At 47.5% G+C, this 19,467-nt stretch overlaps 1 protein-coding gene across 4 annotated transcripts in view; it reads left to right on the top strand.

The window, feature by feature from the left end:
* The window catches only part of LOC147447864 (flagellar radial spoke protein 5-like), a 91,045-nt gene that overhangs the window by 32,909 nt on the left and 38,669 nt on the right, over nucleotides 1-19,467 (top strand). For all 4 annotated transcript variants that reach the window (XM_086523732.1, XM_086523730.1, XM_086523734.1 and 1 more), the window contains one exon: nucleotides 6,012-6,165. In XM_086523732.1, coding sequence (XP_086379858.1) covers nucleotides 6,012-6,165 — 154 coding nt within the window. The remainder of the gene's footprint in view (nucleotides 1-6,011; nucleotides 6,166-19,467) is intronic.

The following is a 19,467-nucleotide window of genomic DNA, read 5'->3' as shown; positions in this document are numbered from 1 at the left end:
CTCTACGCATCGACCATTAGCACCCAGATCAGCCTCAACCTGACCACAAAACGTTTCACCCTAGGCTAAGGCCTCACTAAACCGTCTTACCAAAACACCAATTTTTGTGTATGTATAGAGTTATATCTAGACAACATAGGAAGAAAAGGACCAAGAATAGTAGCTAAGTAGAGACACATGCTATGTTAACCTTGAAATAGCATATACAGAATAAATAAATAACTTTTTAATGGCCAAATTCTCTAAGAAGAATTCTTTTTTCAGGCGTTTCACTTGCAAGGTGAAACGTTTTGGCTGTTTCACCCGTTTCGCGTTTCAGGCCTGCTGAAATGCGTTTCGTAGTTACGTTGGATCCAACCTAGCGTTTTTGGTTTCAGCCCAAAGCAACCAACGCTTTGTAGATTCAGCCCAGATCAACTAGTGTTTTTGCATTTCAGCTTTGCATGCATTGGCGATTGGAGATCCCCGCCGCAGTTGCAGATCTCTAGCAGGAGTACCTAGCGTTTTCAGTTTCCAACCTTGACATCATCGTCGTCGTCCTCGTCATCGACATCGTCGTCATCGTCGACGACATCAATTACCACAGCATCACTACCCATTAGCATTAGCATCCGGTCATTGTATGAGCATTTGTGCAAGAATAAAGAAAGTACTTGCTCTGGCAACAGAGCTAGGGGGCTCTTGAGGGTTGGGACCCGACATCCGTGTGTTGTCTCTTTTCTCTCTCTCTTGTGTCTCTCTCTTTCTTTCACTTCAACTCAGTTCTTGCAAGTGAAGTAAAGTGTTCCTTGTGTTTGTGCGGAGTACTAGATCCAAGCTAAATCCATAAACACTTCTGCTGCACAGGTCTGACATTTTAATAAATAACCTGTAAGAGGTGGTTCATGCGGTAAAATGCCTATTTGATGAAATGTTGTCCTATGCAAGAGAGGGTATGCAACTATGATTGTCCTGGACATGCACGTCCTCCTAGAGGCTCACAAAGGTGCTAGGCTCAGTTCTAAGCTACTGGATCAAGATAGACTCTGGTAGAACATGTCCACATAGCACAGGTGACGTGCGCACGTGACAACTAGTTAGAGAGAGAGAGAGAGAGAGAGAACAATCGAGGACCGGCGGATTTACTTGGAGCCAGTCCCCCCTCCAAAGGAACTTTGTATTATAACTTCTCCCATTGAGGGAGACTTGTTTACAATACAATCTTTGTGCTCTTCAAAACCCAATTAATGCCATGAAGATGAAAAGCTTCAAGCACCAAAATTACACTTGGTAGGGCCTCAATCCCAAGACCTCAAACACCTTCAAAGGTGGAGAGAGCTAGCGGGGAGTGAGGAAAGAGGAGAAGAAGAAGAAGTATTCTTACAAGGAAGAAGTATTCTTCACACTGCAATTCACTCATAAAGCATAGCATAGCATAGTAATGGAGATGGAGAAGAAGATGAGCATGCTCGTAAGCTTGACACTTGCTTGGATTTGCATTCCATGTTCAAGTGTTGTTGGTGTAGGCTTCTCCACTTCTCTTAGTCTTGAGAAGGAGTCTTCACCTTGTGTGTGAACTTTCTCGAGGTGCAAGAGAGAGAGAAACCCATCGACCCCTCCTTTTTGAGCATGCTTGAAGGTGATTGGTCCTTCTGTAGGAATTTTAGGAAGTGAGTGGAAATATGCAAATACTAAAATGAACTCCATTCACAATCACTTACAATTTCCATACATGTGAGCCTCATATCAAGGCTTTGAGGTTAACATCCATTGGCTAGAAGCATTGCACCACTTTCGTATTGGTCCAACTAATCATTTCATCCATCCAAGGTGATTAGAGGGGCTTATTGGGTGCGCAATAGAAGCCAATGGCCTTGCGAATGGACATGGCGTGCAAAGTGAGGAGCAAATAAGAGAGAAAATAAGGTAGATGAGAACACGAGCGGATAAGCAAAATGAAAGAGAGGATTTTATCACTAGGTACTTAGAAACCTTATATAGGCCTATACAATGTTCACACTTAAGAGTGCCCCAAGTTGGGTTGACCCCAACAATCGCCCCCTTCAGCCAAACTTGGCGCACAAATTAATTCTAACGACTACTGATACATCTAGGCATAGTGTTTGATACATCATTGCAGACCCCATCATGCTGCTTCCCCCCACACACACACGCGCACGGGCTACACCCCATCATGCTGCTTCAACGACGCTCGCCAATTGACCTGCAACCTCCGATCTGCAGCTACGACTCACAAAAGTCTCAAATTGGCACGCCCATGCTGGTTCGGTTGCTTACATCTGTGACAAGTGTCCTTCATTCCCTCTTTGAGAAGAGAGCTTAATTCTTTAATTAAATAACACTAAATTCTTAATGGCTCTCAAGGTAGGCTATTCAATGAGATTCAGGCTTGCTCATGGGATGCTCTACTCTCATTGGTCCCCCTAGTAGGCTACCCAATAGGATCAAAGCTTACTCATGGGATACTTTATTTTTATTGGTTCTCTTTGTGGGCTATCCAATGAGATCAAAGGTTGTTCTAATGAGATTCAAGCTTGCTTGTGGGTAACATGGCTATTTACTTGACATGTGTCCTTTATGCCTTAAGTGAAAGAAATGAGTTTCTAGTGTGTGTGAGTGTTCTCTCTCTTCTCCCTAGGATTAGGGCTCGCCCCATGCAAGTTGCACTCCCCACTTGGCCACTTGCAACCTCAAGGTGACCTTAATGCACTTACCTAGTGTTGGCAATGGCCTTCACCTTCTGTCATAAAATCTAATATCTAACCAACCCAAATGATTTTCTCATATTAAATTGATCATTTAATGTGGGAGAATAAAAGGGAACAAGGGTTAGAATATAGACATGTGCTTGTGGATCTATCTCAACACGGGGCCAAAGTTAATGGGCCCAAATCAGAGATGGTATGTCAAAGAGCAATGCTAGAATGGAGCTTAAAGACCTTAGGGTTAGCTTCATTAAAGACCTCCAAAGATTAATGTAAAAGTCCTTAGACCTTAGTTTAAGCTAGGCCTATGCTTGAGGTGCTTGATAATTGAAAGTGGATGAGATGCTTGATAGCTAAGGTGCAACTTAAGCTAGGCATGTGCACCCTATGCTTGATGACTAGGTGCTTAAGCAAGTAGGGGGCCAAGTTGCTTGGGCTTGAAAGTCAACATGCAAGCCTACAAAGGAGGAGGCGAGCCATGCAAGTAGGGGGGGTGGGGGGTGGTTGGATGACTTCTCTCTCTCCCAAAGGGAACCCCTTGCTCAAGAGGCAAAAAGGACACATGTCAAGCCCTCAAGGAGTGTCCAAAGCCTATTGGTTGATCCTTAGAGAGGTCCGATGAGGATTTAGCTAATTAAATTAATTGTTTAGGCATTTATCAAGCCCTCTCTCTCAAAGAGGAAAGGAGGACACTTGTCCAAAGACTACCTCTACTACTCGACTTGACCCAGGCTTGTGATTGGCTAGGCTTGAGAGAGCCAATGAGCAAAAAGCATGAGCTAGAAAGAGGGGTCGACCCAAGCAACTAGGGGGCTTGCTTGCAAGATATACTCTCCCACACACACACACTCTCATTGTGTGAAGTGCAACTAGGGGGCTTGCTTGCAAGATATACTCTCCCACACACACGCACACTCATTGTGTGAAGTGCAAAGTGCAAGAGCTTCATCTCCTTCTCCAAGCTTGTTGAGAAGTTGAGAGTCTACAACAATACTCTTGGCTATGGAAAGCAAATCCAACCAAGAGCCATGCTTCAATGCTTAAGCTTGCCATCTTCTTTATCATCATTATGCTATGCAAGAAGAGTGATGATAAGTGAGGAACTCTCTCTCTCTCGTATGTTACTTCTTCTTCCTCTTCCCTACCCTCATTCCCTACTAGCTCTCTCCACCTTTGAAGGTGTTTGAGGCCTTGTGACTGAAGCCGGGGATGGTTAATGCTTTTTACAAAGTTTAACTTATGCTTGTAATGCATGAAGCTTTCCATCTTCATTGCATCACCTAGGTCACAAGGAACACAAAGATTGTATTGTACCAAGTCTCTCTTGATGGGAGAATCTATAATACAAAAGCCTATTGGAGGGGGGACCGGCTCCACATAAATCTGGTCCTCAACTGTTGTCAAGTTCTCTAACTCTCTGTCTTGCAAAAGTATTGTTCATGCCAAGTTAATTAAGTATTATGGTTATGTTGCTACCGTTAATTAAGTTCACCCTCTATGTTCTCAAAGTAGTCTCATGAAAATGCTCACTCTAATTCTCTTAATTCCGCTATCCTCAAAGTTCATAGGCCATTTCCATTACATTGGTATCAGAGCTATTGGTTTCTCTTTTCTTACTTAAGAAGAGAGGTCCTTGAGTTGTCCATGAAAGGTTGGACCTGTTCATTGCAATAGGGTAAGTGGGACAGAGATGAGAAGGACTTAGTTCAAGGTATACCGTTGGGAACTATAGTCTTAATAATGGAGTCTCTTGGGGCTTGCCTTTGGCTTAACCATTATTGATCTACGAGCAAGCTCAACAGGAACCATAATCAACCGAGCAATGTTAGACCTCTCCACTAGTTTTTGCAATCAACAGTGCCTAAATCACGGGACGCTGGACCATATATCTAGAAGATGATCCGATGACCCAACAACTACTACTCATACGTACAACCATAAAGAGCCCCCAACGGCTCATAAATGTCAGCCATCTAAGTCTATCCCCAAACTGAGTGGACCACCGTCTGTATCCTGCCACGTGTCACTGCCCAGCCCAGAGAGTCCGTCTAGTGTGAACCAGACCAGACCAACTGTACTAACTGTGTGTCCTGTGAAAGTGGCATTGTAGCCTGCTACATTGATGCTTTGGATTTTGATGAGGGCTTGAACGTTTTGGTTCCTAAGATGCGTACAAGCAGAAACAGCCTTTGAGTAGTTTTTAATAAACTTACGGAAGAATCAAGTGAAACCAATTGTCTAACGCATCCACCTGAAATGAGCCAATTTCTCACCTTCTTGAGTTTTGTATGGCTCAATTCGAATGCTATTATGACCTAGATGCAAGAGCTCTTGCTGGAAGGACTTGCGTTGCATAGCCTTAGCATAAGCCTCTCGATTCTTAGTATTTGAGAACAACGCATATACAGAAAACATGGTTATACTAACGTCAGCTGTAAATCAAGATGTAATTGAAAAGCACAATGACGAAGTTACCCTAAAAGGATGGCAGTATTTCATTATCATTTGCTGAAACGTAGCCGTGCACTAACCAAACCAAAAGGCAACACCAAAAGCTAATAGTAACCATAATAAACTTGATATCCATTTTTAGGAAAATCTTTGAGTTGGATATGTACATCTTTGAAAATTAGAATGCTCCATGGAGTCAATCCTGTAGATCACCCATGCAAGCAAGCAACTAGTTGCTCTTAACTGTGAATTTGCTTGAGACCTTGTATTTGATGCAAAAATGTGGTGTTGCTTTTATTTTGGGAGGAACAAAGGTGCCCCTCGTGGAGATTGGACAAACTTCCAATCAAGGTCATCCTTCAATTGTCTTGGAATCCTATCTTCTCTGGGTTTACTGAACCAATTAGTTTGTTTAGAGAATGGCTGGCTGTTTGCTGCCATTTGGATGGCATGGTCTATTCCTAGCGACAAAGGCAAAGCGGAAGGTATCCGCAGGCATGGACGTCTGTACGGACGCTCAACACACAGCCTGACAATTTCTGCTCTTCTATATCATGGACAAACCACTGAACTACACACATTTGATACTTTGTAAGTGAAGTAGAAATATGATATAGAAATATGATAAAGTATCTGCGCAACTAAGAGTGACTTAATTATCTGTGTACGATATCTTTTCTAATGTTGGTATTTGTCCTATCAATCTTAAAGCTGATATCATTTTTAAGAGAAAGAAGCAAAGTTAATGACTGGCCGCCACAGATTGTTTTATCCAGTGCCTCTAGCTTTAGTAACCTTGTGCTTACAAACAGATTGGCGAGATTTCTGAAAGCATGACTTGGTGATTCTTGATAGGTGGGATTATGAAGATGAAAGATATCTTGATGCAGTGAAAGCTTTGGCAGAGCTTAAAGAAGAGGGAAAGATTGTAGAAGTTGCATTGACGAATTTTGACACTTATCATATGAATAAGATTTTGAGCTCAGGATGCCCCATTGTTTCCAATCAGGTGAGTATTCAAAATTTGCCGCACACCAACTATGCTGTGGTCTTTGCAAGTATAAGCTGCTAATGTGTCTCAATCACAAGCCCTTCTTTGAATATAAGAGAATCAAATTGGTATGTTGAACATGGCGGCATCTTTCTGTTTTGGACTCAGCAAATGTTGCTTAGACTAGGTAGAGCAGGTGAACCTGTAATTTGGGCTGAAATGAATTTTTTATTGTCTTTTGGGGATCATAGGAAAGTAGTTCGTCACTCTAGGTCTGTTTAGATTTTTAGGAAAGTTGAAATTTTGGCCTATAGAATGATGGTCAGAACTCTTGTTTTGCCAAGAAGTCTTCACAATATTCAGATCATATGTTTCTTCAAAAAGCATAGGAGCACAATTTAATTATTTTTATCACTTACAATTTGATGTTTGGAACTTGAAAGCTTCAAAGGTTTGGAGGAAGCTGAAAGTATCAAAGGTCAGAAGGTCACCTCTTTGCACATTAAGGAGATTGTTTGATATTGACTAAAGTGGAAAGTACAGAAACTGGGAAAAAGACAAGGGACGTTAGTGAGCAAGTACTGTAAAGATGGATAAGGGTGCGTGGAGACAGGACAAGCAGCTACTGTTTAAATGCCTGACATTTCATTATGGGAAAACTTTCACTCAAACCTATGGCTGGACTCCACAGTAGATAGGGACAGAAATATGCATGCCACCCCCAATGTTTGGTGCAGGAGCAGATGCTATCATTGCCTTCTATTTGATTATGAAAGGGTCTGATGGACATAGAATGTCCTTCTCTTCGTTCATGAAAGTCAATTCAAACAAGTCAAATTGTGGAAGACCAGATCGGTTTTGCCTCCAATCTGGCTACTATGCTGCAACAAACGAACTGAGGAGTCATTAACGCTGGACTCTCAAGGTAGCTATCGACATGGTGAGGATTGGCTATAGAGGATTTGGTACCACGACCACAGGTTGTTCATACATCGAAGGGGACTTTGTTTGAAGTAGTAAAGATCAAGCAGTTGGATGCTGAAAGGTAACATATTGACTAGAACATACTCAAATCCAATGAAGACGCTAAGAGCGCTCGCTCCTTGGGCAGCTAGAGGCGTTTGTGGGGCCTCAAGATGTGGCATGGGAGCCCCATATGAATTTTGGTGCTCCAACTCCAATGAAATCGGGGACGGACTTGAGTTTTGCAGGGGGTGCCTCACCTAGTGCTCACACCTTCGAGAGGCCCTCCACACCATCGTGTAGCCGTTAGTTTTGAGGTTGTCACCGGCTTCACTTCTAGTAACTGTGGCATGCACCTCTTTGCTTCGGCTTGGCTAGTCGGGGAGAGAGAGAAAGCTCTTTCACCGCCGTTTTGCACAGTCATTGAGGCTCCTCACCTTTGCAAATTGCATGCTACACTGTCACACACTGCACATGCGCAGCACGCAGGTGCCTCATAGCTCTCGACTACATACGCCATAGCTACTGCACCTCCCGTTTTATTGTCCGCTGCAATGGGTGCTACAGTGTTGGTTGTGGCAGCATATACTTTGTGCTGTCATTATGGCAACTGCATATATTTAAAGCATCCCCATTACAAAATTATAAAGGATTTTGGTAGCTCGTCTTTTTCAGCTGCACTTATTAATTGTCAAAACAGAGGGGAGCTTCCCTCTCCCTTGCAGCCATGCCTTCTTAAGGAGTGCCCTTTGGACCTCAACAACGCTTGTAGTAATGATGTTGAGGAGGTGCCTTCCTCCATACCTCCTGTCGACTCTCTCCTTGAAGAAGCGATGCCTACTAGTGAGGAGCTTGCTGCTGCGATCATTGTATGGCTGCACAGGAGTCATCCAACGAAGGCCATGCATGCATTGTCACCATGGACTTGTAGCAATGAAGGAGAGCATCATAGAGAGTTGAATTGGCTTGTGCCCGCCGCCTATGCCATGGTGGCTGCAACAATGCCTCTTTGAGTGGCCATCACAATGTTTGAAGCGTCCCTACTCTAAGCATCTTCATGCCGTGTTTGATAAGACCACCTTTGCTCTCAGTTTCACGAGTAGCATTATTGTCCTCTCTCACTTTATCTAATTGTGCATGAGATGCACCAATCTTGATGCCATCAACTAGGCACCCCCCACCACAAAACCCTTCACCTGGAAGTAGACTGGCTCCTATAGCTGTCCCTAGTGACAACAATACTTCAACAAAGGGAGACATGGCCCCATCGCCCAAGCCGGACAATGGGTTAACGGGTGCCTGCACGAGGTTCTATACAAGTAGAGGTATGAAAGGAAGTAGAAATACGACAAAGTAAGGAGGAGATTTATGCCCGCACTGGCGATCGTTCGCAATTGATTGTAGAGATTTGCCAGGCGTGGAGAGTCCTTCTCACCAAAGCCCAATGTGAACCGAAGTGGGAGAAGGTGAATTCCCTCTTCAGTATAATGACTGTGAGAAAATGATACCATTGTTAGTATAGCTATTGGTAATGAAGCAAGCAGAGCTGCGTACCAAGGGTTTGCCCATTGAAGACCTTCCTTTCAAGCTTTCCAACAAAATGGAGATGTTGTTTGGTGGGAAGCGTAATACTGACATTGGAGGACTTTTGGTGGACTTGTTGAAGGAGCACACGACATTAAAGTAAGCAGCGTGTTTGGGTCAATTTGAGCAACATGAAGGAGCTAGTGGAATCTATGAGGCAATTGCTGCAGAATTCAGAGGATAGGAAGGATGCGCGTGAAGAAGCTCGAGGCAAGTGGCTCATGGAGATTGAGGAGAACAATGTAACAAGAGGGAGCATCACAAGATATACTACTCTCTCAACCGCGTCACGGACTCCATTGCTTCATTGGCAATATTTTCAGGAGGAGCGCCCATAGATCCTAGCTTTCAGCCTTTTTTTAAGAGCATTATGATGTCTAGGGGACAACATGATAAATTGGTATTTCAGGTATGATTTTTATAAGGGCTGTCATGGTTCATGTTCATTTCATTGGTTAAATTGGAAATGTTCAACTCTAAAATTCTTAATTCCTGTTATTTGGAGATACTGGATATTGCCCAGGGTGTTTTAATGGTTGATTTATGTGTGCACTTCACTAAGTGGCTCTTTTTATTGAAGGTTCAATAATTGATATAGCCTGCCATGACTCATGTTGCAATATTTTGAAAGGTTGTGGTTTCTCTCATTTAGAGAGATGGTGTAATTTGATTATTGTTTTTCAAACATTGCATTGAGAGGGACATGAAATTGTCATATTGGTTTATGATTGCGAAAAAGAGCTACTGGATGATGATTGAAGTCCTTAAGTCCTAAAGTACTTGTGTAAGTAGGCTAATAAAAATCATTAAGCACATCATGAACAAAGCGGTGCTTCTTTTCCACAATCATGAGCCAATATGACAGTTTGATGTCCCTCTCAATGCAATTCTTGAAAAAAAGTAATTGAATTAAACGTCTCTCTAAAAGAGAGAAACCACAATCTCCCAAAATGTTGTAACATGAGTCATGGCAAGCTACATCAATCATTGAACCTTCAATAAAATAACCAAATTCATGTTAAGGCTTCATTTTCCAACACTAATTTCCCTCACCTTGAGGTACACAGTGAAGTGTACATGTAAATCAATCATTAAAATACCCAGGCAATATCCATAAAAAAAAAAAGAAGGAATTAAGTATTCCAGAGTTGAACGGTTTCAACAACAATAGTGAAAGAGGAGAAGAGAACCCATAGAGTGTAAGGTCCTCGGAGGGAGACGCTCGCTGCTGCTGTACGCCGCGCCCCCCCCCCCCCCCCCCCCCCAACAGCATCGTTTCGTGCTGCCTCTGCCCTGTATTGCGCGCTGGTGCTGCCAGCCCTCGCGCGCAGCCCGCTCGCCCTCTGCCCACACGCTCCAGCCCCCCTCCTCCACCCCTCCCGCTGCTGCCCCCATTCACACACTGACTTTGAAACAATAGAGATAAGGCATTACAAGTTACATCGTGTGCCCTATGGTGCTGCCTCAGCCTGCAGCCCCCTCAGCCCGCCTTCCACAGCCCTCCTTCGCCGGCCTATCCCCCCTTTGTGCACCTTTGCGCCCCCCCCCCCCCCCCCCCCCCAAGGCCTCGCTTTGTTTAGCCCTGCAGTGGTGTTCTCTCTGGGACTCTACTCGTTGGGTTTCGCAGGGATTTGTCTTCACATGTCCCCTTTCCATCACAGTAGCAAACACAGATGGAGGCTCATGCTCCGCCCCAGAGGGACTCTTCAGAAGCCCCCTCGCCCGGACCTTGCAGAGCCCACCATCCAACTTACTCTCTCGCCGACAGAGCAAGCAAGCCTTGCCATAGAGGTGGAGCACCTCCAAGCGACCACCATCATCTGCAAGATCATCGACACTTGACCTAGCAGAGGGGAGGTGCGTGATCTCCCCCAGGCCCGCCTTTTAGCAGAGGTGGGCAAGATTCTTGATGTTCAGTTTCTCAGGCGTGGCTACTACCAGATAGAGTTTGAGACTCCCGAGATGGCGTCCAAGGTCATTGCGATGAGCCCCCTGGCCATCCGAGCAGTTCGAGCACACTTTCGACAGTGGCGCCATGGTTTCGACCCAGCTACCAATGTTCTTGTCGAGGAGGCAGACGTGTCCATCTCAGTCTGCTTCTCCGGCCTGAGAAGGGAGTACCTTCCGCTCCTTTCTAGGATAGGCTTAGAGATTGGGATTGTCCTGGAGACTCCTCGCACGGCAGCCTCTGTAGCTGCCAAAGCGGTCGGCATTCCTACAGTACGTGTTCTGGTTTGGGACACCCACTCTTCCGAAGGTTATCCTACTATCTAGGGTGAGTGGCGGTTGGTTCCGTCAGAGCAGTGTGGAGTATTCGGGCCTCCCGAATCAATGTTTTATTTGTTGTCAGATGGGCCATCTTGCGAAGGTCTGTCCAAGGAGGAGACCCTGACCTTCACCATAGGCTCAGCCCCAGCCTCCTAGGGCTGGCCAACAACAGCAGACAGAGTCACAGGGTACACAGGCAGAGCCACCCTTCAAGCCTGGGGCTCAGGCGGAGGAGGGCTAGCAGCAGGTTCGTGGTCGGCGTCACCTTGTCAACCTGGCACTCAGAGTGGTCCCCAGGCTTCAGGCCAGCAGCAGTGGGTTCCCACAGGAAACTGTTTCGACCCTCTTCAGCAGGAAGAGGTTCCAGCTCCACCTTCCACCTCAGCCTCTACTCCGATAGCCCCTTCCCCCCCCCCCCCCCCCCGCCTCCTTCCTCCTCTGCCCCACCTCGCCCCTCTCCTTCTCCCTCTGCCGCTCCCCGCCTCCCCACTCCTGCTTCTCCCTCTAGCCCCCCTGCTTCCTCTTCTTCTCCCGATCCTACCCCACAGTCGACCCAGGGGGCAGGACCATCCTCGGCTGCTAGGAGATTCTTGACAGCGCTTTTGCCACGAGTCGCTTGGCGAGAGAGGGACAGCCTTTCTTGCGACCCCCCCTTTTGGTGCAGACGTCTCCCTTTGCAGAAGGTCCTCGTGGACTGACGAGCTTCGACATTCGTCGTCGGTGGGACTTTTTTGCCTACGACTTCACACGTTTTCTCGGCGACCCTTCACCAGACTTTGAAGCAGCTTGCTTCAAAGTCCATGTTCTGTTCCTTGCAGCTAGAGGGATAGAGGCCTTGGACTCAGCGGTTGGCTTCTCTTTTCCCCTATGTAGCAGGGACCAGCCTAAGTGGACCTTGGACTCACTGTTCGAGTGGCTGCAGGCACAGGCCCTCGAGTTCTCCCACCACATGGGAGAGACCTAGGGGTTACAGACTTTGTGGCCATTGGCCAGGTTCTCAGTGACACCTCCAGACTCGACAAGATGTACACACATTGTGGTCCACTTCTTTGCTGACACGCAGAGCCCGCCATGCTATGTACACATACATGAGGACTCCTGGACAGAGGAGGTTGCCCTGTGCACGGCTCGTTCTTCTTGGGCCTGGGCTAGACACTCTGTGCAGGCATGCCTATCTCGGGGACGCTCGGATGTGGATTATTCCTATTCCCCATCCAAGCCTGCCTCGAAGATAGCATGGTCTACATCTTCAGTTCTCTCTCGCTCTCCATGAGGATCGTCTCATGGAACGTAGAGGGATTAGGTGGGCCCCAGTTTCAGCGCCAGAGGGACTGATTACAACAGGAGCTTTAGCGATGCCTTGTGGGACGAGAGATAGATCTCCTTATGCTACAGGAGCATCATTTGTGTGAGAGCCGCATTAGACGATGTGGTCAACTTTTGCGTGGGCAATATAAGACATTTTGGTCAGCTGCAGTTGGACTTGGTGGTATCTAGGGAGGGGTATGTATGACTATTGCGGACTCTTGGTAGCAGGCCATTGTGGACAAAGGTATTATTGTGCCTGGCCGGGCTCAATGGATTACTATGCGGGTTCAGGGTTGCCTGTTGGGCTTCCTGAACATCTATGTGCCCAATGTGGCGAGTGCACGAGCAGAGTTTTGGTCTCACATTGTAGAGTCTCTGCCGCAGGCAGAGCAATGGTGCATTGGGGGTGACTTCAAAATGCTGGAGGACCCCTTTGACAGGATTGGAGGTAGCCATGCTACTGCGCATGGAGCCGAGTTGGCAGCTTGGGAGAGGCTATGTATGACTTTGAGGGTTTCAAATGTTTGGCAGCACTCAGGCTTTGTGAGGCCCCCAGACAGCTTGGCCTTCTCTCGTTCGGACCGTAGAGTGGGAGGGGTGAATCTATCTCGGATAGATCGCTTCTACACTAGTAACCACTTTGGTGACTTGGGTGGGACAGTTTGCATTTTGGTTTGGACATCTTTTTCGGAGCATGCACCAGTGATCCTCACAGTGCAGATAGACAGAGGAGGGGGAGCACGATGCTACGCATCCCAGAGAGGGTCTTGCTGGACTCTGAGCTCAGAAAGCGAGTGGTAGCTCTTTGGACAGAGGGCCTGGACACGCAAGGCTCTCCTGCTGACAGAGTGGCCTCTGGACTTGCTCAGCTTAGTCAGTTCTTTCTTCAAGAGTCTACGGCCCGCTTGGCTGCAGCGAGAGAGGAGGAGCAACGTCTAGGACGGGGCGTTGCTTCCTTGCAGAGGATGCAGGAGCAACACCCAAACAGCCCCTGGTTGGAAGAGCAGTTTACAGCAGGCTCGCTAGGAGCTTGCTAGCACAGAGGAGAGGCGTCATGAGTTTGCTTTCCATCGCCAGGCATCTCAGTGGACCCAAGTGGGTGACAGAGTGACGGGGGCGTTCTTTGAGACAGTGGGACCTCGACATGCGCAAGCTAGTGTCAACCAGTTGAGGAGGCATAACGGGTCAGTTGCCTCAGAGCCAGAGGACATGTGTGCAGTTGCTACTGACTTTTACTGTGACCTGTTGTCAGCACAGCCTCAGTCAGAGCGTCAGGATGCATGCAGAGAGTAGGTTTGGGCACAGATTCCTTGTCTTGTGACCGAGGAGATGTGCCAGAGGCTAGAGGAGTTCCACACGGCCCTTAGAGCACTTCCTCGTGGTAGCTGTCTCGGCGAGGATGGTTTGACTCGCAGTTTTTTCTTAGAGTACTGGGACTTGCTTGGCTCGGACCTATGCAACGCTTTTCAATACATCTTACACACAGGAGAGATGCCTGACAACATGAGTGAGGGCTTGATCTACCTCATTCCCAAGGAGGGTGGCTCCTTGGATGAGATTCGGCAGTGGTGATCCATCATCATCCTCAACTCAGCCTACAAAATTCTGGCCAAGGCTCTGTGTTTGAGGATTCGGCCACTTCTAGAGTGCATTATACATGGGACCCAGACAGGTTTTGTCAAGGAGCACAGTATCCTTGACAACATCTTTACTTTTTGGGAGGCTTCAGCCCTCGCGCGCCTCCTGGTGAGGATCTGGTGATTTTGCTTCTCGATTTTGAGAAGGCTTACGACAGAGTTGACTGGGACTTTTTGGAGGGCACTCTACACAGGATGGGCTTCTCTGATACTTGGGATTAGAGGTCTGTCAGCTCTCTACAGACGTGCACACAGTCATTTGCTTTTGGTAGGAGGGAGAGGAGACCGTTTCATGCTCACACGTTCGGTCAGACAGGGCTGCCCTCTTGCCCCCTTCCTCTTTCTGTTCTATGCTGAGGCGATGAGCAGGTTTTTGGTCTCACAGCAGGTTGGTTTACGTGGCTTAGCATTCCCTATTCGGGGCGATGAGCTACTGGACGCTGAGTTTGCAAACGACTCAGCTTTGTACTTGGAGGGCCTGGAGGCCAACTTACGCAGGTGTGAGCAGGCTCTTGAGGCGTTTTGTTGTGCATCAGGCGCACTAATCAATTGGAGGAAGACAGTGGCTTTCTCAGTTGGCAGCGCTCCTGCACCTGATTGGCTACAAGGCTCTGAGGGTTTCAAATGGATCCTCCCAGGAACTGCAGTTTTCTATTTGGGCTGTCAGGTTGGCTTGGACTTGTCTCCTGAGTAGCAGATTTCTCCCATCAGGAGGAAGCTGTTACACTGGAGCTCGGCACGACTTTCTCTGGCAAACAAAGTTGTAGTGGCTAACAAGGTGTCGTTGGCTACTATATGGTACATTACATCTTGTTGGATCTTTTCGAGCTCCTGCATCAGCCAGGTTGAGAGGCTGATCAGGAACTTCCTTTGGTCAGGGCGCGACACTCAGATAGCTGGGGCCAAAGTGGCATGGCAAGTCATCACTCTACCTTGTTCTCAGGGGGGGTTGGGGATCATAGACCCTGCATAGCAGAGCAGAACCCTTCTTGGGAAGTTTATCGTCAGAGGATTGCTTCCAGGGGAGGAGCCCTGGAAGGATCTTTTGCTTCAGCGGCTTAGAGCTAGAGTGCCTCTAGCAGGAGGCCCTTGGAGACCTTCCATCAAATGGATTTTCACAGAGATGCGCAGAGTTGGTTTGAGCAGGAGACTGGAGAATCATTTTGCTGTGAGTCTACTTCGCTCCTGGGAGCAGCTACGGAGAGGCCTTGAGCAGCACCAGCCCACTTGCACGGAGGAGCGCCTGAGACAGCCCCTTGTTTGGAACTCCACTTGGTTGGTAGTAGGCCTTATTTTTCTTGGGATCCCATGGCAGAGGGTCCAACACGCACTTTAAGTGACTGGCTACAGTTCTCAGGTTTGTCAGAGGAGCTTCAGAGCATCCAGCTACAGGGCATGAGAGGGGTGCAGAGTATGTGTCAGGACATCATAGAGGTAGTACCAGCTGAGTGGCTTACACCTCTCGAGTCAGCAGCGCCTAGATGGATGGGGGCCTTCACACGACTGGAGGTCCTCATCGCAGTTCGGGCTCGCTCAGAGACTGTCCCCTCCATGTTTTTCGAGCTACAAGGTGAGGGGCAATTACACAGAGTCTCAGTAGAGGCCCCACAGGTTGCAGAGTGTTGTTTCGAGAGGATCCGAGTTGTGGGCATCTGTGGGAGGACGTGTGACGTAGATCCTGACCCAACTGCTCTTGGGACAGGCCACTGGAGACTGTGGGCTTGGGAGTGCTGTCCACTGGCACAAGTGCAGTGGGATCCTGGAGAGTGGTTTTGGAGGGACCCTTTCTCCTCAGCCGACCATCCAGGTGTCCCTTTCTTTCATTACACTGTTCGACTGGGATGTCACATACTTGCAGCACGGAGAGAGGCTCGTCTTGCTCTGCAGCACCTCATTGGCAGGAGGAGGGTCTCAGAGTTGAGTTCTTGCCAGCTTTTTGGGAGAGGCTGTGGGATGCCAGACAACTGCGGCGAGTCACGCTGTTCCAATGGCTGGTCGCACATAGAGCTACAACAATGGGGAGCTTGCTTGTACATAGTGGCCTCTTGCAGCATGTGCAGCTTGTGACCATCCTTTGGAGAGTCAGCGTCTCTGTCTTTGGGGCTGCCCTATGGCACAGCAAGTTTGGCTTCGTGTCCTTCGGCTGATGCCAGCTCTTTCCACAACACGGCAGTACACTTGGGGGGCAGCTACTTGGTCCACTCTCACGGGCCCTGCACTACAGTTTGAGCTATCCTCGATGAAACCGGCCTGTTCAATCCAAAAAGGGCGGTAGACTTTACTTCAAACTTTGATTTAGCTTTCACCCATTATTAGTCATCTATTTTACGTGTACTTTCAAGACACAACAAAGGGGAGAGGGATACAGGCTGCTAGATTGCACCTGTATGAGTAGACCGACACCAGATTGGCCCCTAACTTAGGCGCCCCTTTCGGTATTTCTTTATTGTTCAAAAGAGGGAATAAACGTTGTGGATCCCTACAAGCTGCCCCGCACAACCTTGGCTGAATTTTGACTGTTCCGGCCTGATTTCGGCAGCATAACTGTACTAGAACCCTTCACGGTCAGTATTCCCACGCATTAAATGACTTTCCCGACGCATACGGGCACTTTGCAAAACCTGGCGAGAATCTGCAGCACGCTGAATTCTCTGTTTTCAGCCCTGAAAATGCGCCAGATCAGCTGTATAGCGGTCCCCTTGCGTCCGTGAACCTCCTGAGGGTATTAGGGTCCATTTAGGGCCAAAACCCTAAACCTGCAAAAATACACAGCAGGCTGTAATTCACTGTTTCGGGCTCCGTTTCGCGTGCCGGTCGCATCCGTAGCAAGTCCTCGAGCTCCCGCACCTGTAGGGCTACTTGCCCTTTGAATCGGACGAGATTTCTGACGTGAAACCTCTCCGAATTCACCTGTACCTGCGAGGGGATTAGCCGCTATCTAATCCAGTACCTGTGCAAGAGGCTGTTGCCTCGGCAATCGCGCATGAACCCACACAACTGTACATTGGTCAAATGAAGAGCCCACTAGTGGGGCATAACATACTGCCATAGGGGGGAGAGAGGGCAGTGCGTAGCGTGCACGGCATCACTCCTGGCACCGCACTGTACATAGGAGGGAAAGGAAGCACTCCATAGCTCTTAACCTGTGACAAATTCTGAAAATGAGGCTCTCCCTCCTTCAAATTCAGCGCCACTTCTTGTTGCATGAGGAAAGTGCACTAGAAGGTGCCACTTGGCACATTTACAAGCATTTTCCCGTTTCGGAGTTGCCGCCTAAAAATCTCCCAACCGGTTGGCCAGTTGACTTCACGGCAGAGTAAGAAAATGTTCCCTTTGTCATTCCGGAGGTAATGACGCCAACACATTTTCAGGTCCCAAAATAGCAGTTCCCTAAATTTTAGGAGACACTGCCATTGTATCTTTCTAGGTCATCCGACCCTCTTTGTACACTGCGGCCACATCCAGAACTGAAATGTAGCCTTTGTAGCAAAGGATTCCACTTTGGCTAGTCAATGCCACTTTGGCTAACCATAGTCTTTGTCCAACCTTAGTGCTCTCTTGCCCTCAGGCGTGGACTCCCTCTGGACAGTTCCACACTAGCTATGCAATGCAGGGCAGTTAGATTTCCCGAGGGGTGTTTCCAAAAAGTGAAAGTAAATAGATAATAAGAAAGAAATCAACAAAAAGGATAGATAGTAGTCACACACTGGTGACACTCGACCAACAGGATGATGGTGATACAGGGGGTCGGCCTACACTCCAGCCTGCTACAGAGCTCACTCCACATGAGTGGTGCAGTGAGAGAGAGGTGTGTTGGGAGCTCGTTTGTGGCCTGACACTCTGGTTCATTTGGCGGGCCAGCTGCTTCCGTATCTTTGAGGCTCGCCTCATGCCACCAACAGAGACTGTTTGAGATTTTTGGTTGGAGCTGACTCTCAGGGGACAGTTCGAGAGACTTCAAAGAAGCTCCGACCGCATGCAGGAGCGTAGAGAGGCGTTCCATGGCGCCTTGGGCCTTTCTTCACCATGGTCCAGAGTGTGCTCAGATGGCACTACCGTCCACCTGTGTGGCTCTTCCCTCCTCCCATATCCTGATTTAGCCCTCATTGTACATATGCTGTTTTTTCATTGGGAGAGTCTCCCCTTATGTTTGTTGTATCCCTCTCTAGTAGAGGTGGTTGTAGCCCTATGGGTAGTTTCATTAACTAATAGAAGGGTCTTTTTCTCGGGGAAAAAAAACAACAATAGTGAAAGAACCATAACACCCTCTTAAAAATCATGTTTGAAATACTAATTTAATTTGTTTGCCACTGAATCATCCAAACTTTGAATGATGCATGAAGAAAAAGCTCAAAAGCTACGATCTATGGGTGCTCCTCTCAACATATTGCCGATGAAGTAATGGAATTCCCAGCATTGTTGTGAAAGAATTATAGCCCTTGGGGGCTCTCTGTTGTTACGTTCTTCTTGGCCACCTCGATCTTCATGAACCGCTTGCTTGCTTCACGAACATGCTTCCTATCCTTTGAATTCTGCAAAGAATTTGGCCAACCGCATCGTATACTCCACTAGCTCCTTCATGTTGCTAGAGTTGACCTGAGAACACCACTTACGTTTAATACCTCCTGAGCAACCTTCCATTGATGCCTCAGTGGTTCCACCCCCACTATTTGCTAGTGGAGGTGGTGTGTTCTACTCTCTAGTATTATTGCCCACGTTAGCGGGCATGGTGTTGATGTCCTTGTCATCGCTTGCAGTGAAACAGCCAAAGAAATGATAGACAAAGGCAACATAGCTATAAGAAAGCAATGAGAAGCAAATCAATTAAGGCATGCAATGAGCAATGACCATTGCGTAGAGAGTATGCATACCTATAGGTTTTGGTGTCGTCCTCCAATGAGACCACCAAAACTTGCGTTCCCCATTGAACATGTGCATTTTGTTTAAAAGCTCGAAAGGAAGTCTCCAATGGGTAAACGCTTGGTGTGTTGCCCCGCCTGCTCCGTCTGGCTATAGCTAGACCAACCTAATGGTATCTTTTTTTCATAGTCATTAATTCTATTGATGAGGGAGTTCACCTTCTTTCACTTCGTCTCACATTGGGCTTTGGTGCGGACTCCAAAGGACTCCCCATGCTTGGTAAATCGTATTAACCGATTGCGAATTGTCGTCAGTGCATGCATATCAAATAAACCTCCTCCTCACTCTATCAATATATCTATTTCCCAAAGTTACCCGCAACGGGAAGTGGGAACGGGAACTAGAGGGTGCGGAATGGGATGGGAACGGGAGGGAGGAGAGGGGCCGGAATGGGAATGGGGCTGGAATGGTAGACTATAGAAACAATATATATATTATACATTTGTTCCTTAAGGGTAGTGTGCTTTCCGCAAAAAAAGAAGAGATAGAAGCTAGAGCTCCATGTCCAAGTTGAAAACTTTAGCAAGGAGATTAGCTCAGTAGAGAGAGACATTGAGAGCTTGAGAAGGAGGTGAGACGAGCCCCCAAATAGCTCCAAATCAGCCCCAAATAGCCCCAAAACCTGTCCCCAATATGGCCC

The sequence above is a fragment of the Adiantum capillus-veneris genome, chromosome 11, assembly GCF_014529385.1.
Source record: "Adiantum capillus-veneris isolate H3 chromosome 11, ASM1452938v2, whole genome shotgun sequence".
Lineage (NCBI taxonomy): Eukaryota > Viridiplantae > Streptophyta > Polypodiopsida > Polypodiales > Pteridaceae > Adiantum > Adiantum capillus-veneris.
This window is presented reverse-complemented; position numbering and strand designations above follow the sequence as displayed.